The sequence below is a fragment of the Lupinus angustifolius genome, chromosome LG07, assembly GCF_001865875.1.
Source record: "Lupinus angustifolius cultivar Tanjil chromosome LG07, LupAngTanjil_v1.0, whole genome shotgun sequence".
Lineage (NCBI taxonomy): Eukaryota > Viridiplantae > Streptophyta > Magnoliopsida > Fabales > Fabaceae > Lupinus > Lupinus angustifolius.
In genome coordinates, this window is record NC_032015.1 from 4952497 (window position 1) to 4979512 (window position 27016).

The 27016-nt window shown below is 32.6% G+C and overlaps 2 protein-coding genes across 9 annotated transcripts; one reads left to right on the plus strand and one right to left on the minus strand.

Moving 5' to 3' along the window:
• LOC109351944 (IRK-interacting protein-like) lies at positions 13948 to 19345 on the minus strand. 7 transcript variants are annotated; one of them, XM_019593670.1, is made up of 4 exons: positions 19068 to 19345; positions 18563 to 18707; positions 17218 to 17273; positions 13948 to 15599 (listed from the first exon to the last, which is right to left on the minus strand). In XM_019593670.1, the coding sequence occupies exon 4, from the start codon at positions 15597 to 15599 to the stop codon at positions 14238 to 14240; it is 1362 nt and encodes a 453-aa protein (XP_019449215.1). In that variant the 5' UTR covers positions 17218 to 17273; positions 18563 to 18707; positions 19068 to 19345; the 3' UTR covers positions 13948 to 14237. The 7 variants fall into 7 exon arrangements, with proteins under 7 accessions (XP_019449215.1, XP_019449210.1, XP_019449211.1 ...); XM_019593665.1 differs by lacking the exon at positions 17218 to 17273 and having other exon boundaries at positions 19160 to 19344; XM_019593666.1 differs by lacking the exon at positions 17218 to 17273 and having other exon boundaries at positions 19121 to 19344.
• On the plus strand, positions 22864 to 27016 carry LOC109351945. Of its 2 annotated transcripts, none has more exons than XM_019593671.1 (7): positions 22864 to 23129; positions 23451 to 23519; positions 23629 to 23802; positions 24229 to 24399; positions 24570 to 24779; positions 25701 to 25789; positions 26171 to 27016. In XM_019593671.1, the coding sequence occupies exons 1-7, from the start codon at positions 23045 to 23047 to the stop codon at positions 26816 to 26818; spliced, it is 1446 nt and encodes a 481-aa protein (XP_019449216.1). In that variant the 5' UTR covers positions 22864 to 23044; the 3' UTR covers positions 26819 to 27016. The 2 variants fall into 2 exon arrangements, with proteins under 2 accessions (XP_019449216.1, XP_019449217.1); XM_019593672.1 differs by having other exon boundaries at positions 23632 to 23802.

Consider the following 27016-nt stretch of genomic DNA (forward strand, 5'->3'; position numbering starts at 1 on the left):
TATATATATATATATATATATATAAACCTATAACAAAACAAAAATTCAAATAGGTAGATACTCAAATTTATAATTCATATTCATAATCTACTCAAAATTCACATAAACAAACAACTTTAAGTCCTTAACAAATTCAAAGTCTAAATTACAAAACATATATCAATCCAAAAGTATCACTTAACAACCGCAAAATATAAATAAATGACACAAATTCACTACTCACTCTACAAAACAAATAAATTTGGAGTTTTAACATTTAACACAAAGGAGTCAAAGTTGTCTCATATCGATATTATATTTTTGCACCAAATCTTATCTTGAGACAGTACTCTAAGATTAGACAAATGTCACTGAGATTACACACATGAATGTTACGAACCAAAAGGTGTAATCTAAGTATGCCTTGAAAGCATGTGCCTTGAAGTGTTAAAGAAGGATTGGAAAGATGAGTCACCTTGTAATGAGTTTTTAAGTTTTTTTTTGATAAAAAAAAATATGTGTATAAACCGGCCGGTTTAGTGAAATATCGGCCGTTCACCGGTTTTGACCATTTGGACCAGTTTTTGACCGATTTTAATACTTGGTCGGTTCAACATCTGTGCCGTACCGGTTAGGGGACCGGTTCACCGGTTTTCTGGTTGAACCTGCCGGTATGGTACAATTTTTACATCATTGTAAATACTTACACTATGAATGTATACATATTAAATCCATATAAAAGATCACACAGGGTCTGTCACGTAGCCATCTCTATATATAGCATATGCGGTGGTCACTATTTTTAGACAACATAGCTGATATTACCGGTTTTACTATTTCACGAAATGTAGGCATTTTTCACAAAATGGAACGGTTCCATCAAGATATGAACAATGATTGAGAGGAGGGTGATCACATTGTGTACAAGCCACCCTCCAGATTCTCAGGAAAAACCAAGGTTGAGGAGGATGAAGAAGTCATCGTGTACAAGCTAAGGTCAAGTTCAACGACATGAACCAATGTGGAGGAGGAGGACGTCATCCTCCTCCAACCTCAAGCTTCTCTTCAAGAAACTCAAGAGCCGAGAATAATAGCTCATCCTCAACCTACACTTCAATAAAGAATGGCCTTCGTCCCAGATGGCTTCCCAACATTTGATAAAGCTAAGGAAATCATGAGGGAAGATGAAAGGTGTGGCCATAAACACAAACAAAACAAGATTGTAAATCTTAGACAAGTAATATAGAGTTTAGACCTTGTATACCTTTGTTTACAATAGTTTTAATGCCTAATTTTAACATAGTAGTCCATGTTTTACAATCGTTTGACATTTTATCACTAGTTACACCACTTTTGTTATCAATCTTGTATGGTGCAACACTGTACGCAAATGTCTAGTATATAGAAAAGAAAACCATTTCAAAACACACTAGAATATTTTGATAGTCCTCCTCAATATATTCCACAAGTAGCCAGAAAAAACGGTAAATGATAACATAGGTGATGTCATGTAGCCATCCTTGTATATAGCATATGTGGTGGTTATTGTTTTAAGACAACATATATGGTATTATCGTTTTTACTGTTTCAAAAAATGTAGGCAATTTTCACAAAATGGAACCATTCCATCAAGATGTGAACAATGATTAAGATGAGGGTGAACACATTGTGTACAAGCCACTCTCCAGATTCTCAGGAAAACCCAAGGTTGAGGAGGATGAAGAAGTAATCGTGTACAAGTTTGGGTCAAGTTCAACGACAATGACAAATGTGGAGTAGGAGGAGGAAGTGATCCTCCTCCAATCTTAAGCTTCTCTTCAAGAAACTCAAGAGCCAGCAACAATAGCTCCTCCTCAACCGACACTTCAACAAAGAATGGCCTTCATCCCAGATGACTTCCCAACATTTGATAAAGCTAAGGAAATCCTGAGCGAAGATGAAAGGTGTGGCCGTAAACACAAACCAAACAAAACTGTAATTCTTAGACAAGTAATATAGAGTTTAGATCTTATATACCTTTGTTTACAATGGTTGTAAAGCCTAATTTTAACACAGTAGTCCATGTTCTACAATCATTTGACATTTTATCAATAGTTACACCACTTCTGTTATCAACCTTGTATGGTGCAACACTGTACGCAAATATCTAGTATATAGAAAAGAAAACCATTTCAAAACAGACAAGAATATTTTGATAGCCCTCCTCAATACGTTGGACAAGTAGCCAAGAAAAACTATAAATGATAACATAGGTGATGCCACGTAACCATCTCTATATATAGCATGTGGTGATTATTGTTTTTAGACAACATAGGTGATATTACCGTTTGTATTGTGTCATAAAATGTAGGCAATTTTCACAAAATGGAACCATTCCATGAAGATGTTAACATTGATTAGCAGAAGGGTGAGCACATTGTGTACAAGCCACCCCCCAGATTCTCAGGAAAAACCAAGGTTGAGGAGGATGAAGAAGTCATCGTGTACAAGTCTGGGTGAAGTTCAACGGCAAGGACCAATATGGAGGAGGAGGAGGAAATGTTCCTCCTCCAACCTCAAGCTTCTCTTCAAGAAACTCAAGAGCTGGGAACAATAGCTCATCCTCAACTGACACTTTAACAAAGAATGGCCTTCGTCCCAGATGACTTCCAAGCGTTTGATAAAGCTAAGGAAATCATGAGGGGAGATAAAGGTGTGGTCGTAAACACAAACCAAACAAGACTGTAATTCTTAGACAAGTAATATAGAGTTTAGACATTCTATACCTTTGTTTACAATGGTTGTAATGCCTAATTTTAACACAGTAGTCCATGTTCTACAATCATTTGACATTTTATCATTAGTTATACCACTTCTATTATCAACCTTGTATGGTGCAACACTGTACGCAAATATCTTGTATATAGAAAAGAAAACAATTTCAAAACAGACAATAATATTTTGATAGACCTCCTCAATACGTTCCACAAGTAGCTAGGAAAAACGATAAATGTTAACATGGGTCATGTCATGTAGCCATCTCTATATATAGCATATGTGGTGGTTACTGTTTTTAGACAACATATGTGATATTACCGTTTCTAGTGTTTCACAAAATGTAGGTAGTTTTCACAAAATGGAACCATTCCATCAAGATGTGAACAATGATTAACAGAAGGGTGAGCACATTGTGTATAAGCCACCCTCTAGATTCTCAGGAAAAACCAAGGTTGATGAGGGTGAATAAGTCATTGTGTACAAGCCAGGGTCAAGTTCAATGGCAAGGACCAATGTGGAGGAGGAAGAAGTGATCCTCCTCCAACCTCAAGCTTCTCTTCAAGAAACTCATGAGCTGGGAACAATAGCTCCTCCTCAACCTACAGTTCAACATAGAATGACCTTCGTCTCAGATGACTTCCCAACATTTGATAAAGCTGAGGAAATCATGAGGGGAGATGAAATGTGTGGCCGTAAACACAAACCAAACAAGACTATAAATCTTAGGCAAGTAATATAGAGTTTAGATCTTCTATACCTTTGTTTACAATGGTTGTAAAACCTAATTTTAACACAGTAGTCCATGTTCTACAATCATTTGACATTTTATCAATAGTTACACCACTTTTGTTATCAACCTTATATGGTGCAATATTGTACGCAAATATCTGGTATATAGAAAAGAAAATCATTTCAAAACAGACAAGAATGTTTTGATAGCCCTCTTTAATACGTTCCACAAGTAGCCAGGAAAACAGTAAATAATAACATAGGTGATGTCACATAGCCATCTCTATATGTAACATACGTGGTGGTTATTGTTTTTAGACAACATAACTGATTTTACCGTTTTTACTGTTTCACAAAATTGAGGCAGTTTTCACAAAATGGAACCATTCCATCAAGATGTGAACACTGATTAACAGGAGGGTGAGCACATTGTGTACAAGCCACCCTCCAGATTCTCAGGAAAAACCAAGGTTGAGGAGGATGAAGAAGTCATCGTGTACAAATTATGATCAAGTTCAACGGCAATGACCAATGTGGAGGAGGAGGAGGAAGTGATCATCCTCCAACCTTAAGCTTCTCTTCAAGAAACTCAAGAGTCATGAACTATAGCTCATCCTCAACCTACACTTCAACAAAGATTGGCCTTCATCCCATATGACTTCTTAGCCTTTGATAAAGCAGAGGAAATCATGAGGGGAGATGAAAGGTGTGGCTATAAACACAAATCAAACATGACTATAAATCTTAGACAAATAATATAGAGTTTAGACATTCTATACCTTTGTTTACAATGGTTGTAATGCCCAATTTTAACACAGTAGTCCATGTTCTACAATCATTTGACATTTTATCATTAGTTATACCACTTCTATTATCAACCTTGTATGGTGCAACACTGTACGCAAATATCTTGTATATAGAAAAGAAAACAATTTCAAAACAGACAATAATATTTTGATAGACCTCCTCAATACGTTCCACAAGTAGCTAGGAAAAACGGTAAATTTTAACATGGGTCATCTCATGTAGCCATCTCTATATATAGCATATGTGGTGGTTACTGTTTTTAGACAACATATGTGATATTACCGTTTTTAGTGTTTCACAAAATGTAGGTAGTTTTCACAAAATGGAACCATTCTATCAAGATGTGAACAATGATTAACAGGAGGGTGAGCACATTGTGTATAAGCCACCCTCTAGATTCTTAGGAAAAACCAAGGTTGAGGAGGGTGAATAAGTCATTGTGTACAAGTCAGGGTCAAGTTCAATGGCAAGGACCAATATGGAGGAGGAGGAAGTGATCCTCCTCCAACCTCAAGCTTCTCTTCAAGAAACTCATGAGCTGGGAACAATAGCTCCTCCTCAACCTACACTTCAACAAAGAATAGCCTTTGTTCCAGATGACTTCCCAGCATTTGATAAAGCTGAGGAAATCATGAGGGGAGATGAAATTTGTGGCCGTAAACACAAACCAAACAAGACTATAAATCTTAGGCTATATCTTCTATACCTTTATTTACAATGGTTGTAAAGCCTAATTTTAACACAGTAGTCCATGTTCTACAATCATTTGACATTTTATCATTAGTTACACCACTTTTGTTATCAACCTTGTATGGTGCAATATTGTACACAAATATCTGGTATATAGAAAAGAAAATCATTTCAAAACAGACAAGAATGTTTTAATAGCCCTCCTCAATACTTCCAGATGTAGCCAGGAAAAATGGAACCGAATTATTCCAAACCAAATGATGACATTTAACTTTGACAAAATATACTAGAGGCAAAATTCTATATAACTTTACTGCATTTCAAAAAACACGTGATTGATGTCCCTTTTCAATAGGAGCCCATTTGCTTTACTACTTTTTGTATCATTCTATGTACCATCAACTGTGATTGGTTGAAAGAATATTATTTTAAGTTAAAATTATAATCATTAAATATTTTTCTAACTAATAATATCTCATAGAACAAGGAGTGACACAAAACAGTGGGACATTAGATGTGTACCCCTTTCATGTTATCTCGAATACAAGATTCATATTTATTCAAAAAATGAGTTTAAAATTTATGCAGTGTAAAGTTTTTTACACTGTCGTTATATCATTCATCATTAATTTGTATTAGTTTTGAGTCAATGGTGGTCATCAAATCAATGATGAATGATTTGGTGATAGTGTAAAAAACTCTTATACTGTTAGCATATATATAATAAAAAAAATCTTATTTGATAGAGTTAAGAGACCACCTATCATCAGATTTTATAAAAGACGCCCACATGGCACCATGGGAACTGACACGCATGGTAGTGCCACTGAAGCTGCCACCGTGGCAGAAAACCACCCATGCAGTCATTGATTCTAGCAGAATAAGAAAGCTATAAATAGAGGGAATGAAGGATTAGAATTCAGCTTCTGGGAATATTCTTATATGAAGATTCATTCATGAGAATCAATTAGGGTTTTTCTCTCATTGTAATTCATTTATTCCCAAATTGAATAAAGTGCATTAGTATTAGGAATTCAATTTATTCCAGATCAATCAATTCTTTTTCTTCGTCTTAATTTATGTTTGATTAGTGGTGGTAACACTATATTGATAATGTAAAGTTTTTTATATTATCAGTACATCATCCACTATTGATTTGTATTACTTTTGTTTAAGAACTAATAATGGTTAACAAATCAATATTGAATGATTTGTTGACCGTGTAAAAAACTCTTACACAATCAGTATATATATATTTAAAAAAAAAAGTATTTCGTCACCACAAATATGACGGCTTTTTGCTTTATAAAAAAAAAGTAATAGTGAAATATCAAATGCCAAAAAAATGTGATAATTAAAAAAAATTATGCTGCAATCAATAAATGAATAACTTGTTTTTAATTAAAATTGCCTATGCTTGATCAGTTGATTGGTTATGAAATGTGAGTGCAAACACACGCCAAGAAAGAAAAAATTCATTTACAAAGCAAAATATGCAGTGAAAAATTTATTGAGTTTTCAAATCTTAAAAAAATTAGTTTACATGAAATTATTGGTAATCAATTTTTTAATGAGTTCAGAATATTGTAGTACTAACTTTCATATATCAGAGCCTTTTACTTCAACTTTGACAGCATAGATCTCATATATGTATTAGACAGTGTTGCATTTCATCACATGACTCAGTTATTATATTCCATGCACGAAGGAACACACGATCTAGACGAGTCTTTGCACATCTCAATGCTTACTACGAGTGGGGATCACCTGTCCCACTTTTTTGTGTCCCATTGTGTCCTAACCCAATGGAAAATTGTCATCTACTTAAAAAGAAAAATCACAAAATGATAAAGTAACTTTTTATTCTAGTTGGTAGTGTTTGATTGACTTGGTACATGGAGACGTGGTTTTTAGGGACAGAAGATCCTCATTCGCTTACTGATGATGTTTTCTTGGTTAAGGAAAAAAAATGTGTACTACCCTAATAGCAATATTAAATTTCTTCATATTCTGTTCATTCCACAATTCTGTTGCAATTTAATTTCCATTAATAATTTAATTGACCATGTAAATTGTTTCCATTAATAATTTAATGATTGTGATTATGGACCAAACAAGAAAGAAAACGATTGGATTCGGGATATAAAGTGTATTAGCTCATAACACTATTAATCTTCATTTTTTTCAAGTTGTATTCAAGATTCACCCTTTCAATCAAATGTTGTCCAAGATTTCTAGTTTCTTTACTTTCGTTCTCTTGCAAATTAATTGCAATGTTTTGATAATGGCATCGTTCCAAACAATGTACTCTCTCATTTTCTTAAGAAGAAGAATGAAGCCAATACAGGATTTGATTTGATTCGTTGTGATTCATGGAACAAGCACCACTCCGATGCATAGTGGTTCTAATTACTTTCTTACTAAAGAATAATTGTCGGGCCCAAGAAATGAAACTAGGATTTAAAGCATATATGATCTGATTGCATGTTTATTGAGTATGTCGATCATGCTTTTTTCTCTTGTTTTGATAAGTGTGGTTTCTCTTTTCTATTTAAGTAGATTGATATATGTTGAACAAATTTAGCATGCACAAAATTTTAATAGTCTAATGTTATTAGTGAGTTTTTTATAGGGTAAGCATACACAAGTTAGACTCTTTAATAATTGAAATGTGAATGTTTAATTTAAAGAGAAATGACAATCCTCATAGATCAAAAGCAAATTTGGCATACAAAGATAATATAAATTAATATTATGGTCATTTTTTTTGAGAGATAAACCATCTCTAATATTGGAGAGTCCAATACTAAAATGTAAGTTTATAATAGGTTTGATGATTTATAAATATATTTTATTTAAATTTAATTAAAAATTTACATCGTTAAATATTTTTGAAAGACATATATCATTATCTCATTCGGTATTTAACCTTTTAGTACATGAGAGGGACTTAGATTGGTGATGGACATTGGGTTTGCAAGACTTGTTTATGTAAGGAAGAAAGTTTTCCAATGTAGGAGCTGAATTATCTTTGCCTCCTAACTTTTATAGGAGATGGACTACTATGACATCCTATATGGTGGGTTTCTTGCTACATTTAAGAAAATAATTACGCGGAAATATAGATTCAAATGAGAAAAAATGGGAATTAAATTTGTTCACACCCTTAATGGTGGTAAATTTACTTGAGATGAACCAGCCTATTTTATTGATCAACGGTACACAAGCTTGGTTGATCAAGATTTACATACATTAATTAGTGGCATTGATCATGTGCAGGTGGCCACAACATAATAGTTTGGTTTAACAGAAGTCAGTGTTAATATGGGTTACTGCCTCCACGTGCATCTCTAATGTTACATGTGAATGATAAAACGACTCATTAGAACAATGTGTTACTACAATAAATAAATAATATATAATATGAATGGTTGCATTTTATTTAAACTATTAAGATTAATATATATATATATATATATGACTAATAACTAATTTTTAATTATAATTATTCATGATTAATTATATAGGACAGATTTATTTATTAACACGTGTTTTATATAAGAAATCATTTATAAAGTTACCAAATGTATAATGATGGTACCTTTTACCCTATATTAAGTCACTACTCAAATACCTTCTATATGAAGTTCCCCACAACTCCGCTCTAGCTTTTTTTGCAGCACCAATTAACCTATCCATACTTTCCGAATCAGTCTTTGTTGACAATGACATAATAAACTATAACTCATCACATTGGCATAAAACACCAGATACATAATGTCCGTTTTATAATGTTGAAGTAGAATAATGTGTTCAATTTTACAACTGAGAGTGTTTAATCCTTAACCGGGTGAAATGTAAGGTCCTACCTGAGAACGTGGATTGATTCACAGAATGTAAGTTGCATATCTCACTTAGAAATGTGATTTTCTCATATTGAAAGAACAAAAATATTTAAGCATATGACAAGGTAAAAATATTCAAAATGTCTCACTTTTAAAGGAAGTACAAAATTTGGATTCTCACATGTTTAGGTGAGAATATTATAAATCTCAAGCATCACAATTTCAAGAAGGGGCTCAAAATCATGCAGGATATCAAATATGTTACATAAAAGTAGTTCACCAAATGGGAAGGCTTTTAAACCTTTTTCCCCATCTTTGAATAATATAAATGGCCTCCCATGTTGATAGCTAGAAGGACCATGCACAGGATAAAGATTTTATGTCACTATCCGATAAAATTACACTAAATAATATAAAATATTAATTTATATTTTTAAATTTTTTTAATTAGATGACATGTTTTTATCGGTCCGAGTTCCTAATGGGACATCATATATTCATTCTCAAAATAAGAAAGTCCACTTATAGTACCACCAATTACACCATCAGTCCCCACCATGATTTACTTATATTCCCTTCCTCCTCTCTGTGAATGTCTCCAAGGAAAATAAAAAGAAACTTCTCAGTTCTCACTCTCCTGATCAATATTATCAATAATCTGTGTCAATGTATCTTTCTGAAGCCTCTTCTGAATCTCCCTCATCATCATCAGTGGAAACTTCACTGTCATGTTCCACACCAACCAGCCCATGCATTCAAATGGTCACAAAATCTGTCTCTGAAAGGCTTCTTGGAAAATTCTTTGATGCTTCTCAATTCGATTTTGATTATGAGCAGAGTGGTTTGTGGTCTCCTTTAATAAAGAGGACAGTGTTCTTGACCTCACCTGGTACCATATGCACTGATGATGAAATGTTGAGAAAGCTCAAGAAGGCAAAGAAAGCTTGGAAGATCAATAGACTCATAATATGCTTCAACTAAACATTTTATGTCCCCTTTATTTTATTTTTTGTTTTTTAATATCTACTTTAAGTTCTATAATGTTATGATGATGAACAAAATAATATGGCTACCAAATATATTCTCAATGGATAAAGTCATTGGTTGTCTCAGAATATATGATACTTAATTTGCAATGTGAGCATGTAGTATTGCTTTTCTAACCGTGTGGTCCAATGGGATAGATCATGACCTTAATTAGGACCATGAACTTGTGACAGAGATATGTTGTATTATATAAATAGTTGTTAAGTTTTGAATTTTCAATGTTACATTAATCCTGTAGTTTCTTATTTTCAGGTCAACTTTTGTTAAGCAATATTAATGTGAACAATGATTTTTATGATGCTCTTATGTGTAAATCTAAAATTGCCCTCTATATTAAGTATAGGTTCAACTACGTAAATAATAAAGTTGTTTGTGTTATGATTTCTTTAAGTTATCTAAACAATATCTTCACTTACCATGACTTATATAATTTAAGACCTTCACTTCCCATGACTTATATATAATTTAAGACCGTAATTATATTACAAAAATTATTTACCACTATACCAGTGTGCGGCCCAATATGTTATACTGCAAAACTGGTATTAGATTTGTAGAATTGTTGGGAGAATCCTATATTTCTATTATTACTATCTTACCAACTTATTACTTGTATAAATTGGTAATCTGACTTCAACTTTTTTTATTATAAAAGTCTATAAAATTTTAAATAGGTTATTCATTAAAAACAAGTTCTTAATTTTCAAATTTTAAAATCTTGGAAAGACTAATTATTTCTAACCAATCTTTTTTCATATTAATTGCATGTATCAACGGGAAAGTATTAATAATAACAAGAAACTTTTTGAAGACCAACGGACGTTGGTTCAAGTGGTACATCCTTGGTTCCCCTTAAGCAAGAACCTGTGGATGTTCTCAGCTCGGATATGATTGCCTCCAATATTTTTTCACCATTTTAGGTAAGGAAATAATTTCTCTTGAGATGTGTGATTATCTCTAATAATAAGTGTTGCTTCCAAAATCTAACATTTGACTTATTAAAAGATAGTTATTGTTCCAAACCCAAAAAATTATTAACGAACTTTTTGTGAGTTTTACTTTTCCGAACAAAACATTTTTCACCCATACAACAAAAATCTAATTTAAGAAACTTAACTATCTACAAATGATCTGAAGTCTTATTGGTTTAACAATGTCGTTTTACATAAACTTAAGTACTAGTTAATGGTAATGTTGACATACAAAATATCATATCTAAAAGGAGGAGCGGTAGTAGATATTCATAATCTTAACTAAAACTAAAGAGTCTGATGTTAAATTTTGAAATTGTAATCTCCATAGGATAAAATAACAATGTTATCATTACTGGCCAAGAGTCACCAATGCAAAGCAACATAAATCTATCTAAAAAATAGTTGCACGAATAAGTATAACACAACCCGATGGACAAAGATCTTCTGTCCCAAAAAAATTATTTCCCTCTGTCCCTAATCAGTTATATTTTCTAAAATAATATAAAATATTAATTGATGTTTTTTATAAAAACAAATTCCAATAAAATAATTTATTTTGATTGGTTTGGTACACCAATGAGTACAAGTGATCCTCATCCACTTAAGATACCCTATGTCAAGATGGCAAAATGGATAATGTCCACATATCTTACAATTTTTTGTGGACTAAGGCATGTAAGTTTTGTCCAATTGTCTGACCTTTATTAGTATCATTATTAGACAAAAATTTGTACTCTTTAACTACTTTATTTGATTTCTTTATTATGGTTATATTATCTTTTTATTTTTAAATTATGCATTAACGCCTTTGGGCTGCCAGACATATGAGTATGAGCGACTAGTTTTGCTATCTCTACCGATCCTACATATGAGTATGAGATTTTATATCTTGGCTGTCAAATTATAATGAATATATTGTGCATTGTTATAAAAATATGTTTGAATATTCAAAATCACAACTTGTATGTGAAAATAGGCATTATCTTATCCTTTTTGCTCAGGATCGTTGGACCACATGGCCCAGCATAGGTGCAATTGGACCTACTCATAGAAATAGAAGTGTGAACTTTTACTTAAGAAACTACATGGTCAAAGTTCCCAATTTTGTAACTATAATGATCCATTAGAGGATCATTATGCCAGCTACTTTACAAGTTCAACCAATTCTTTTCTTCAAACCTATACTGTCTCAATAACTTATCTCATTATGCAACTGGGTTTGTCCAACTATGAATGATCTGACTTATACTATCTTAGTTTTACTATCCATTATTATAAAGAGCAATGATTAAGCAACCCAACAATATAATTTTTTTGTTGGGAAGTGCTTTATTTAATAAAATAATAAAAAATGCATTCAATCTTTTAACATAAAATTACGTTCTTTGGTTCATTACTTGATAGCAAAACAATACTATTATGTTAACCGTGAAATTTGTCCTATCTTGGTGAGCTATTGAAACAAACTCACTAAACTTTCCAGGGAAAAGAAGTTCCTAGACAAGCAAGTATACCCAAGTATAAACATGAAAAATAATGATGTGCTGTGTGCTGGCAGCAATTGAAACTTGCAAGTATTAATGTAAATTATGTCAGTTTTGTTATGACCAAAAGATTTTAGTGAAAAATACATTATATTGTCATTTTATCGTTCATCATTTATGTTTAATCATGGTTGAATATAAATGAATGAATGTTGAATGATATATAATTTTAGAGTATAATATTAATATACTAACGATATGAAAAATTATACACCATCAGTGCACATTTAGATTATTGTTCTGAAAAATCAAACATAATTAAAAATGAAGGATAGATAATACAGTAACAGTGTAAAAAATTCTTACACTGTATACATTTTTTTTATCATAATTTTATATATATATTATACTTCCAAAATATTAGCTTGTACTGTCACATCAAATCCTTTTATTCAATGTCCCCACATGATCATAATGATGCTATGCTAGGTAGCACACTTCACTCAAAAGTAAAAGAAATCACCTACCCTCGATACTATTGTGAACGTTACATAAATCTAACCCATGCCACGTGACCAATTCAGCAAAAACAAATAAATTTGACCCACAATTATTTTCCGGAAAATATGGAATCTTTCTAAGAATGTAAATTCGTGACTAGCCCTCAAAAATCTTAGAATAACCTTCCACTTATACCTTATTAATAACCACACACCCACCTACTTATTCAGGTGCATTATTTTTTAGTAGATAATATTTGTAACGATTGGGATGTGTTATAAAAGAATATGCAAACCAAACAGGAACCACAATCTCCTTTGTGATGTGAAAGATTTGCAAATATTGTCATTACATGCACACCACAATGACCACACCACCGACCCAATGGAATAAAGATGGGATTATGTGGGACCTTCAAATATAATACCTTTTCTATAAATATTTATTTTTTGTTATAAATATCATCAAAGAGTATTGAACATTAATTCCATGAGAATTATTAAATAATAATGCCTCCTCTCACACTAGATTTAGAGGCATCCTATGCTAAAGTAAAAGAAAATGGGGCAAGTAGATCAAATCAATGTTCGGAAATTCAAGAAGGACGCCCTATCAAAGATATCATATATTATGTTTAACGGATTAAATTGAATGGTAGGATTAAGATATATCATATATAATTAAGAAATATTTATAAATATATAATTATATATTAATACAAATTTTATATAATTAATAATTATTTTGAAATAACATATGAAAAACAAAACATTATTCCGTATTTTTATTTATTAAGTGAACTGTATGATCATTTTCTAGATTATTACAGTTTAAATGAATTTAACACATCAGAATTTTCCTAATTCAAAACTCTTCATTTAATTAAGACTACAAAGTAAAATTGTTTTTAAGTTTGGTCAAACAGTCAGAATCGTGCAGTCCTCATAAAACTCTTAATTAGTCTTATTTTGATAAGCATATAGATAATTTTTAAAATTTTATGATCTAAGAATATAAGACAAATAACCCTGTCGTTCAATCAGGTTCCACTATAGGCTTGAGTACATATTAATAAAATATATTAAGGCAGCCAAATAAGTTAGAACAAAAGTTAATAATAAAATATAAAAAGGGTACTAAAATTACCACTTGTATTATTAATTATGTATCTTAATTCTTAACATAACATATACCATGCAATGTCCTTAAAATGCATACAGCTAGACAATCCCTGTCACTGGCCTAATATCAACAAATTCTGGGGTATGCCCTTTGATTAAATAAATAAAAACATTCTAAAGAAAAAAGGTTGTTCCCAATCCAATGGTTCACATGCTTTTTCTTTTAAAAGTCCTAGCCATAGGTCAGAGTCCCCACAGGGCCATGTCCTTACCCTCCAAAAGTTTAACTCAAAATAATGTCTTCTAGTTGCTCCTTTTGCTTTGGTGCTGTGAAAGGTAAACTTGGCACTGTATAACAGTTTTCCCAAGCCTGAAACCTGGAACTACAGTGAAAGCAACTTGTGGCTCAGATTCTTCCACTGCCATTTCATCATTCACACAATCCATGTACACTTCAGAGAATCTGCATCCATTTTCAACTTGAAAGATTGAAACTTGAGGCTCAAAAGAGAAGGCTAAGCAATGTAAGAGCCATACCCTCTTAGCCATCTCAGCAAATAATGTGAAGAAGTTGGTGTCAGGAAATTCTCCTATATTTAGAAGGTTTCTTTGGTCAAGGTTACCGAAAAATGATGACTCCATTTTGGGATGAATAAGCTTCAAGTACTTGACCCTGCAAAATTTTGCAAATGGTGACCTTGGCTTCAAAGCAAGAAACTCCTTTGCTTTTAAAGATTTTAACTCGCTGAACCTCCCGAAGAATAATTGTTGTAGCTTACTTTTATCGGGAAGAGACTCATTTGGAAGAGAAAAATTTGGGGTGTTGAAAGAATCAAACATCTCCCTGCAAATAAAGGACTCAATTGCAAAACACTTGTGATCTTCATTCCAGTAAACCACATTCTGTTCAGTAACAACATTTACCGAAGCATCGATATCCCAGCCAGTGGATCTCATCTCATTCACCATCAACTTCACAAAGCTCCGAATGGACCTAACGGTTTGGCGAAGAACAGTGGTAAAATGGCTAGGACTCAATCCTGAAATATGGAGATTATCAAGTACAGATAATGATCCACTTTGATTTAGCTTTTTCTCAATTGACCTGTTCTGCTTATTAGTTTCTTCCAACTTCTCTCTAAGAAATATAATCTCAGATTCTTTTAGCTGCAACTGTGATTGTAACTTCTTCTCCATGATCTCATAGGTTTTAATAACACTCAGCAGTTCCTTTGATTCGGCTGCAAGAATTGCTCTCTCTGGTGAAGGATCAAATTGTTTGTTCAAGTAGCATCGCTTTATCTCGGACAAAGTCTTCAACTCTGAGATAAGCAATCCATCAGCAGCTTGGATTTCATCAGGATCATAAGGCGATTGCGCATATTGGAGCTGCGCATATGAAGCTTTCACAGTTGAAATGCTAGCAAAAAGCTTTGCAAGTAGAGCTTCTGTTGCCATTTTTTTCTGAAGCTCTTCATCATCTTTGTTGAAAGACTCAGACTGTGTATTTCGTATGTCATCCTTGAGATTTGCATCAGTCTTAGCATTCTTCAGTCTATCAACTTGTGCAATTTCACTCACTGATCTAACATGAAGAACCTTCGCAAATGTGCGAGCCAATTTACTCTTTCTCGGTGTCACTACGGATGGTTTAACTGGATCCATCTGCAGAAGTAATACAAATATTGAAAATGAAGATGAAAAATGGTGAAAATGTATTCAAGTATTTAAAAAGAATCACAAAGGCAATAAAGTTATAAGATGATGGTGATCATAATGAGCCTGTCCAGCTAAAGAAAAAAGCAGTATGCTTTAAAGTTTCGACTGAATGATCATTATGCTTTAATGAAGGATGGAATTTTTCTTTTTGTTCTTCATTTATAAAGGTTTTTATTTTTCAACAAAAAAAAGGTTTTTATTTGCCTACTTTCAAAAGGGTCAAAAGTCATTTCTAAAACAGCATATTAAGAATAAAAGACGGACACTGAAGAACAAAGACTTAAGGACATGATCAAAAGATACAATAAAAAATTCTCAGCTATAGTGTATCCACGTTATACTAGGCATCTTGTGCACGGTGGTAATTTGCAACATGAATCTTAAATGGGACAAATGTGTCACATATCAAGCAAAAGTAGAAAAGAAGATTCAGTAATTTAATCAACTTAAAGAATATCTATATGATATTGTACTAAAAAGGAAAAGTATTATGCAATTAAAATGCAAAGCTTCAATCCCAAACTTAACAACAACTCCTAGCTAAAAAACAAATTCTTATTTCTACATTCAATTTCCTGAAGTTTCGGTTCAAAGGGCGTAAGACATTTGACCCACCAGTCAAAATAAGATCTTGTTTGGAAAGTGACCAGATAAATCTGTGTTTATTTGGCACTGATTTATTACCAAAGCAATGATGATAACGTCATTATCAACACTAATCCTTCACTTCCCATCCTTTTCTAGGGTAAATTCAGCCACGGCTAGATCCATAACTCAAAGGAATGGTAAAGTGTAAAAATAAATCCAGGTAAAAACCTTCCTTGGGCAATCATTAGATGTTGGTAAATAAAATTTCAACTATAGATATGGTAACTATTAAAACAACAAACAATTATTTATGTTCTCCTTTTATTTAAAAATATTTTCTGATTTACAAACCTTAGGATACCCTGGGTTCTGCATATTCCACATGTTAAAGATTTGGCCAAACAGTAAGTCAGTGCTTGGCCATCTATTTCTTCAGCAGGACCAATGTTAAAGTGAATATCTGACATGGAACTTTTAACTTCACTATCATGACAAATACAAAATGCATCATCCTCATTATGTATTACTACATGATAAAAGAAAACTTGCAATCTGTGAAATGCCCTGAGGGCTTTATCCACCAGTTATAGTTCATAAATATAAGATTCTATGGAACAAACAGAAGCAATAAAATAAGGATAAAGTTTCCTGCATATCACATATGCTCTGGCAAATTTATATACTCATGGTAATCAATTTGAGAATGTGAGATTCAAATCAGGATTCAGAACACCTATTTTCTGAATTGTGAATCATATCAAAATCATGAACATTTAGATACATGGCCAACAAAAATAACAGAGAGCATATTTTCAGATAAAGAAACAACAGATATTAGCACTTTGAAGTCGAGTGGACTCATTACACATCAACAATAAACTGAAATAGAAACTTTAAGATAAATCAACATTGAAGTCATAATAAGTCAAAACGACAAAAAAAATAAGTGTGGGTATCTTTGTCTAGTTCAACATACTCATTCAAAGCCCATTAGTGGCTCGCACACAACTAAAATTTGCTTTCACGGGCAACCTGGCCATGCGACAGTGCAGAATCATGAATTTTGCGTTCAACATTTAAGTCACAATGAGCCAAAACGACAAAATAGCCTAAATATGTGGGGTTTCTTCATCATTTTCGGCATACTGTTTAAAAGATGGTCCGAAAACCCTAAAGAACTGTTTCCAAAACCTGTTCGCTCGCACGCAACCTGATCATGCGTGAATCACACGACCCAGTTGATTCGTGATTAATCCCTCATAGCAGTGGATCCAAATGTGATTCTGTTTCCATTTCCATTCTCATGTGGAGTTGTATTGCCGGCCATGAGAATCATTGCACATTGAGATACTACGAATCACACAATTCTTACATACTAACTACATCGGTCTAGCCACGTATGTATGTAGTAATTAATAAGGTGTTGCTAACCGTAATCAAATGACAAAAACAATTCATGTGTGAGATGTTATGCGTATAAGTGTGCATAAATAACATCATTATAAAATAGTGATCTTCCTAAACAGAGTATTTATTATCCAAACATTTTGATCTTCACCATGACTAATCATGGCTTAAGAGGAGCACTTATGCTGGTGCTGCTACTATATTAGAAAAGAAAAAAGATATATTCACCGACAGTATATAAGTTTTATACACTCTCCGTTCATCATCCACCATTCATTTTTAACAAATAATACAAATGAATGATGAATGATGTACAAAGTGCATAAATCTTTACCCAGAGTAAAGATAGATATTTCAGTCATATTAGAATGGTAAAATACTATATATGTACAAACAACATTTTTACAATCTTATTGACTGCTTTCCCCCACTACTGTCATTTCAACATCCACTATGGCAGATAGTCACATGACTACTATGAAATAAGTCCAAATTATACAAGATGAGATTCTTTGGCACTTTTAGAACCCACCACACATACAACATGTTTACATCAACAAAGCACAACACTAGACATTATGACTTCAAAAAGATCAACCTAATTCCTTATTTCATCCAAAAATACCAACCTCCTTCCACAGTATAAAACAAACAAAAGTCATTATCATCAAACAACATAAACATGAAGCACACTGCAAAAATAAAAGCATCTTTATGTATTTGATATTTGATAATACAACTATTTTTTAACCACTAGTGGCTGCAACTTGCAACAAACAAGTTTATTATAAATAGGGATAGGTTCTAAACACTAAACAAATAAAACCCAGAATGAATTTATACAATAGCGTAACAAAATTGGGAAAAATCACAAAACCAAACATTGATATGAAATAAAAGGGGATTTACTGCACCTTAAGAAATATCGCGAGAAACTGGAGTTGAACAAAGATGTCAAGTTGCTCTCTTTATGAAACGTGAATCTCAAGGAAACAGAGACAAACAGAATCCTCAAACATGTTGCTCTATGCTGTTCTCCAACTATGAGATTGAAAAACCCTGCAACAAAAAAACACACATAACTAAAAAGATGAACAAGACTACTTATTGAACAGCGACAAAAAGATGATCAAAACGTGTTTATTGAACATGTACAGAGAAAGAGATTAACACGCGTGCAAAAGATTTTAACTTTCCCTTTATTAAAAGAAAATAATTATAAAAAACACCGAGTTTTACCTACAAAACAAAGCCCCAAAAGTTCTTGACTCTGCTTCCTATAATATATATATATATACACACACACATATATATAATGAGCTAAAGAGATGAAACATGCAATAATAGAATGATAATAAATGCACCAATGAAAGGAAAAAAGGAGTTAATGGAGCTTGCGATGAAGTTTCCTAAGCTAACCTGGACAAGAAACGTGTCTATGGGAATGAATGAAAATGAGAAAAAAATAAAACCTTGTTAGCAATGTATACTAGAATATAATAAACGCTCACATAGACTTTGTGGTACAAACTATGTTGTCAAGTTTCTTCTCTTATAATGAGGATGTGTTTGGAAAATTTTGATTTTGGCCTCTGAAAAAGAGAAAAGACTAATGGAGTTGAATGTGATGTGATGGTGTTTGTGTTGTATTTTTCTTTTTAACACTGCAGCCAGACAAAGATACCGCAGCTGGAGGAGAGAGAGTGTACATGGAGTAAGCGATTTTACGTGGACCCACTTATTAAAAAATCGATTTTTTATAAGTCAAGTTTTAATTCTTGTATAGGAGAAAAAGTCTTGTTGAAAAAGTTAGCTTCCTTGTACAATGGAAATGTTCTTCACTCAAATAACATTGCTTGCAAATAAGATATAGTTGGTTATAAAAAAATAACTACCATGGTCGGTCAATAGTTGCATAATGCCTTCATAATCTTTTTATACACATAAATAATAAATTCATGTTCTAATGTCTATTTGTTTTAAACATATCATATCTAATGACATAACTTTTGGGAATACAAACATAATTATTTAGTGATCAACATGGAATTTATCCCTCCATTGTTTCTAATCAACTTTTCAAAGTATCGAAATGGCTTATTACCATTTTTTAAAGTATCTTAAGCTATTTTGATAAATGTTAATTTTTTATAACAATAATTTTTTTAGAAAATTATTGAATAAATATCCGACTAAACTATTTATCCATACATATCCTTTAAAATGTCTCCCCAAAAATTATTAAATAAAAAGTGAAATATTTATGTACTAACAATATAAAAAATTATACACAATTATTGTATTGGATTACTTTATTTAAAAGTTAATAATAATTAAAAATAAATAGTCGATAATATAGTTACAATATAAAAACTATTATCATGTTAGTATATAAATCTTTTTCACGACAAAAAAAATATTACAAATGTTTTTAAGTGTGTTTTGGTGCAAATCTATGAAAAAATATTGGGAAAGGAGGAGAGAGAAAGATAAGCGAGATGACATAAGAGGACAGGGATTGAGGTATGTCCCGATCTGACACATACGGAACACGCATTGGGAATTAAAAATATTGCACAGTGTTATGTCCTTTTCGATACTTTCAGGGTTATTTCTATGCCCTTCCACTTTCAACATATTACTACCTTCTCTCTCTTTGTCGTGGAGATTCATTGGGCTCTAAAGGGTGTTATTGGAATTGATGAAAACATGATCCTGCGGTCCACAGTTGGCGTAGGAGGAAGTTATGTTTACGTGTGTGACAGAACATTAGAAATGCTGCATCTTCAACACCAACCACGCACTGTCGTGTTCACATGTAACATTAAATTTTACAAATTATATTTTAGAGTATATAATGGTTAATTGAGAGTGTGATATCTATAATCACAAATTATTTATGTTATTAGTTTTTGAAGGAAAAATGATACATCATATTATTAATCAAAATGACAATACTTTATTTATAAATAATTGGTTTATAAGTGATATGTGTTGATATTTTATTTATTAATAATTGATTTATAAGTGACATGTTTTAATTTCTTTTGAGTACGAGAATTTAGGGACATAAATAATTAGGTTCTACCTATTTTTTTTATACTACAAATATATTTCTCATCCTTTTAGGTAGAGAACTCTTTCGGAGTTCGGTAGTTGGCCCCTCTCAATAAGTATTGTTCTTAGAAACGAATTCTAAACATTTAGGATCTAATTGGCCCTTACAAAACTATCTAAATTAATATAACATGATATAAGAAATCTCACTTGGATGCATTATCTAACATATAAGTCCAAAGTATCAATTAAGATTAAATAAAGACTCACACTTGTTATTAATTGGGTTATTTGTAGTCCTATTAGTTAAAAAATTCAATGGTTAGGTCGAAGTTAAGTCTCACCATCACAAGTGAATGAGTCATTTAGACCCGGACCATCTATCAAGTTTTAATAATAGGATCATAAGGGAATCGTTCATTATTAACGAATACTCTTAACATTGATCCAATCATATAATTATAATGGATGAGGTTCTTAATGAACCACTCACATTCCACTTAGTCACTAGTCTTAAGCCCAATCTAAACAACAAATCTCAATCGATTGTGTATAAAATCACCCATGCACTACAATTTGGTGAAGGAGGTGATTAGAGTTGTTTTCCTCAGTTTTTTTGTCAACAAATATGTTCATTGCTTATTGGTATGTGATAAAAATGTTATGTTTGTTTACAATACAGAGGAATACTATACAAGTACACAGTTGGAAAAAATTAAATTTAATCTATTAGACAGTTATATCAAAGATAATATACCTGAATGTATACACTACACACACAACCTCCTAAATAAAAAATGTGTAATGATCATTATGCTAATAAAATTAAACCCCAAAAACCTTGGCACACATACACCATTAAAATGAATCTCAAAAACATGTATCCTCAATACACCTAATAATTTCTTCTTGTGCAACAATCAGAGCCAGCTACTGAAACTATAATACACAAACCTTAAGAAAACAATTTACAAACATAGGCCCATAAAAAGAACCAGCAATCCCATGAACAAGTAGCAACCTGGCCTCTATCAAACCATGCAGCAAGCCCATAACTAATCATCCATAAGTAATGTCTTAAATTCTTCTTTTACTTAACCTATTAGAGAAGATCTCTCATATATTATGGTCTCTCCAATCTTGATAAAATTAGACAAAATTTGTTGTCTCTACTTAAACTAGTTTTTATAATGTCATCTTCATATGTGCACTCGTCGTACCATAATTGTGTGGAGCTATATACATATCGATTTCACATTGGCACACTCCTCAAACTTGATAATTTTAGTCATATAGTTTCTAAAATTATTAGTTTCGGCCTAAACTTAATTCTAAAGCCCCCAAGGAAACCGAACATACACATAGATAAAATGTCCAAATTCAAAGAAAGGTGGCCAGTGTAACTGGGATTATTTTACTTCTAATTAAACTTAAAAGTTTACCTTAAATACAAGAAGAATATATTAGTTATTCTTAATGATTTATACCCAATTAATATATACACCCATTTATTTATGTTAATTTTATTCAGAAGTTAATGATAATTAAATGTAAAGGTAATTGATGCAATAACAATCTAAAAAGTCATTACAATAAATAATATTGAATATTATAAATTTAATCATCAATTAAACTAAGCTTAAACTTTAAACAATTCAAAATAACTGATCACTAAATATAAGGGCCAAAATTTATTAGATTTTAGCATTTATATTTGCAAGAATTTTTTTTTACACTGTTAATATATTATTATTATTATTATTATTATTATTATTATTATTATTATTCATGTCCATCAATTTTTAAATAAAAGTAAATACATAATATATATATATATTAAACTCGATTTAGTAAGCCTTGGTACAACATTAATCTCTCTTTAGGTATATATATATGACAGTATGAGCTACTTCTACTATAATACATATAAAAGAAAATTAGTGCTCATCATGCTTTTTATATATACATATATATTTTGTCAAATCAGCTAAGTTAGATAATGAGAGTATAAATCCCCACAACTTATTTTTTCTTAATAAAAGAAAGAAGGTTTTATTTTCATACTTAGATTCTTCTCCTTTCTTCCTCCAAAAGTTCATTTTCTCTCTAACATGGTAAAAAGAAGAGGAGAAAAAAAAGATATACGAAAAGTTAAAAACATAAAAATACTAGCACTAGAGAACAACGACAAAAAGCACTTGGGTTAGAACAGTGAGGCGGTGAACACACTAAACTAGAACAGATTTTATGGTTCTCATTCCCCAAAATGCCCTTCATCACTCTCTTCTTCTTCCATAGCTACTGACAAAATCACCTTCTCTTCGATCATTCACACAAATATGAGAAATCACCTTCTCTTCTATGCTTTTACTGCACTTTCCATTACTTCCTCTCTTCATTTTCAAGCTCACGCTGCTCCTTCAGGTAAAAAAAACACCCACTTTCCCATTTCCCCCTTTTCAACAATTTGTGTTTTTCCCAGTTTCTTTTTTCTTTTTCATTCTTTTTTTCTTTTTTCTTTTCAATTGGGTATGCTAAAGTTTGATCCTTTTGGGTTTTACGAAATGCCCACTTGGAAAAAAAGCACTTTTACATTGTTTCCTTTTTATATCTATTTCATATATGCTCCTTCCCTTCCAATTTGTTATGTTTAATTCTGCTTATTTCCAATGAAATTTCACATTTTTCTTTTTCTTTACCTATTTATTTTTGGTAACTTTAAACTAAATAGTGTTGATTTATCAGGAGCACTGATCAAGCATTTTTCTTCACTTGTCAAATGGAAATGGTCTACCCCCAAGACCCCTCGCTCAGGTTAACTCTTATAATGGTTTCTTTTTATAATGCTAAATTAAAAGCACACTGCATGATATAACATGCTTGTGGTTCTGGCGTGTTAGTAGAATGTAATTTTGTCATTTTTCAGATGGGAATGTTCTTCAATTTGAGAACGGTTATGTTGTTGAGACTGTCGCCGAAGGAAACGATATCGGGGTAATTCCTTACAGGATTCGTGTATCTGATGAGGATGGTGAACTCTTTGCTGTTGATGAAACTAATAGCAACATTGTACGAATCACCCCGCCACTGTCCCAATGTATGGTTGCTCATTTCCTCTTGCCTTTTATAGCTATTGATTGTCAAATATGATCCTTGGTACATTACAGTTTTGACATACATTCTTGTGATGGTCCTCCACTTTCTTATTTTTTCAAATTGTTTATTCAACTTTATCAGCAAATCATAAGTAAAATGATTAAAAATGAATGAGTTTTAGTTTATGGGCTGGTTTACTTAACAAGGCTTTGTTAGTCCCTCGGGCAAAAATAATGGTTAAGAACTGGAAATAATAGAGAAAATCGAATGCTGAGCTATATTGTCTACCTGGTTTATGGATTTCAGCAAATTTATCTGGCTAGTGAATCGGATCTTTGGATTTTATTGAGTTATATGAAAGATTTGATGTTTAGTCATTGGACTTAAGACCCCATTCCTTCTGTTTTAATTTTGCGTGACTATGCAGATAGTAGAGGAAGGTTGGTGGCCGGGTCGTTTCAGGGCTACACAGGTCATGTCGATGGAAAACCCAGTGATGCTCGTTTTAATCATCCCAAAGGCATAGCCCTGGATGATAAAGGGAATGTATATGTTGCTGATACTCAGAATATGGCCATCAGAAAGATTGGAGATTCTGGTATGTATTAACTCAGTTAACAAGATTCCAGGATCTAGTATGGACTAACGCTATAAATTTTACTTATAAAAACTCAACTTAGAATTGCGGTGCTAGTACTTACTAGTCAGTAGTCAGTGAGAATTGTGAAAAGGGATATATTTTTGTTGATCTCCGTAAATACTTTCAAGGTGTGACAACCATTGCTGGAGGGAAGTCAAATGTTGCAGGCTACAGGGATGGGCCTAGTGAGGATGCAAAGTTCTCAAATGATTTTGATCTGGTATATGTTCGCCCAACCTGTTCCTTGTTGGTCATTGATAGAGGAAATGCTGCTCTTAGGCAAATCTTTCTTGACCAGGAGGATTGTGATTATCAATCTAGTTCAATTTCTGTGACAGGTTTAAATTCTTATTCCTTTCTTTGATATGTATGGTTATTAATATATTCACAGTCTCTGTTGATATAAGATGATAATAGTCTCTACTGCTTTTTGTTTGACATTCTAAACATGCGAGCACCAAATTTTTTTAATGCCTTATTCTTCACCAATGGCTAAATTTCTGGTCTTTGGGACATGTGTTTGGATGTTAAAGTTATGGTTTTGAATTCTGGATACCGCTCATACAGAGTAAAAGAAAGAAAGAAGAAACATATAAATATAAGTTGTCAAGAAGGAACGTAAAAATAATACTATATTTGATTGTATCATTGTATGACATCAGTGTTCTGTGGACTACTATAAACAATAGTATGCTTGCATTTCTCTTATGGCATTATGTAGATAAGTTAGGGATGATGGCTTTATTGGTTGTATCTTGATATGTAATGGTAGCATTAGCTGCTTTGGTCCCATCTCAAATTGAAGGGAACATATTTCTTTCTTGTCAAATATTGTCGGTCAGATACATTGGTTTATGTCTCTACGTGTGAGCTACTGTGCAACTAATGTATCTGCTCATCCCTGGTCTTGATTCCCCTTGGGTCAGTTGGGTGAGGCAATTCCAGTCTGCCAAGTGATTTTAACTTCATTATGTTTTTCTTGGTGGGTCTGACGTATTCTTTGTCAAAAGGTTGGCCTTTAAATATGTTCTGGTATTTGCTGGCAGATTGTGAGTTTGCACTATTTAGTAGTGAAGTTAAAAAATGGGAATATGTTAATTAGAGAACAAGATTTAGCTCCCTATTAAACCCAATAATACTTTTGCTCAATTTAATTATTTATGTCTGCATTGTTGATTTAGTCCACTAGATGTTTTCTGTAACCATTTAACTCCTTGTTTTCTTATACTAAATTGCATTATATTGGTGCGTTCCTGCAGATATACTTGCAGTTGTTGGTGCTGTCGTAGTAGGATATGCTACATGCATGCTTCAGCAGGGATTTGGATCCTCTTTCTTCTCAAAGATGGTAAGTCTATTTGCCTGAATAACATTTGTTAAAAAGATAATTCAGTGTTATAGGATGTTTTGCATCTAGTAACCTCATAATGTTGCAAAATGATCTTATTTGAAACTCTAACTCTCAAAAGTCAAAATTTCTATTTCACTCATTGTTCATTGTCTAAATTGGAATAACGTTTTTCTTTCCTTTGTTCTTTGTTGTCATTTGGTGTGGGGGTTGTGGCAGGCCTTTCCCCTTATTTCGGTTGATCTGTTTGCACCTTTCTTTTTTGTGTTAGTATTCCAGAATGTAAAAAATATAATATTTTAGGTATGATGTCTGTTCGATTTCTTATTTAAAAAAAAAATCATCCGTTGTTTGGCTAATTACACTGCATACATGCTGCAGCAACCATCAGAAACCAAATTTAAAGGCGATGCAAACAATGAGAAACCTAAGAGCAAAAAAGAGGAACAAGGATGGTCATTTTTTGGACAGCTTGTTGATCTCTCTAAACTCTCCTTTGAAGCATTGACTAGTTCATTCCCTCAATTCATACCCTCACGTTTCAGACCCGATAGCCCCAGGAGAGGCCTAACACCACTGAAAGATCGTCTTCGGATGCCCGAAGATGAGGTGGAGCCCCCATTGGTGAACAGGCAAACTGCTCCTGCTCCTCTGTCTGAAAACAAGCAGGTCCATGCTCCAACCATATCTGAGAAACATTCCGAAATGAAGCCACCAAAGGTAAAATCAAGCACTTCCAAGGATCCTTCTTTATCAAGTAAGCACCGGTCATCGAAAAGACATGAGTATGCTGAATTCTATGGATCAAGTGAGATTCCAAATTACTCTAAATCCAAGAGCCAGAAACCAAAGTCGAGACATCGACAACGTGAAAAGAGTGGAGAAGTTGTTTATGCAGCAGTTGGAGCTGAGCCAAAACCAGCTGAAATGAGAGCTGCTGATTATGAAAATACAAGGTATCACCATTACAATATGAGGACCAAATATGTAACTGAGTCTGAGGATCCCTACCGTTTCAACCCTCATTAAATGCTTTTACCTGCATTTTGTTGTCGTTTAAATTGAATATGGAGTTAGTCTGTAATTGAAGCTAAAACACCCAGATGGGTATAAATATTAACCAATGTACTACTAGCAAAAGCATGTGATAATATTAACACTACCCACATACAAAGTTGTTCAGTTTCAACTTTCATAGTGGTTATTACATCTTCTCTATTGCTTTTA

Coding starts and splice junctions, on each gene's coding strand:
- LOC109351945 (XM_019593671.1), top strand. CDS start 23,045: ATGAGAAATCACCTTCTCTTCTATGCTTTTACTGCACTTTCCATTACT. Junction 23,520..23,628: donor CCCCAAGACCCCTCGCTCAG/GTTAACTCTTAT, acceptor TTTGTCATTTTT/CAGATGGGAATGTTCTTCAA. Junction 24,400..24,569: donor CAGAAAGATTGGAGATTCTG/GTATGTATTAAC, acceptor AATACTTTCAAG/GTGTGACAACCATTGCTGGA.
- LOC109351944 (XM_019593663.1), bottom strand. CDS start 16,625: ATGTGGAATATGCAGAACCCAGGGTATCCTAAG. Junction 15,600..16,592: donor AGAACCCAGGGTATCCTAAG/GTTTGTAAATCA, acceptor TTACTTCTGCAG/ATGGATCCAGTTAAACCATC.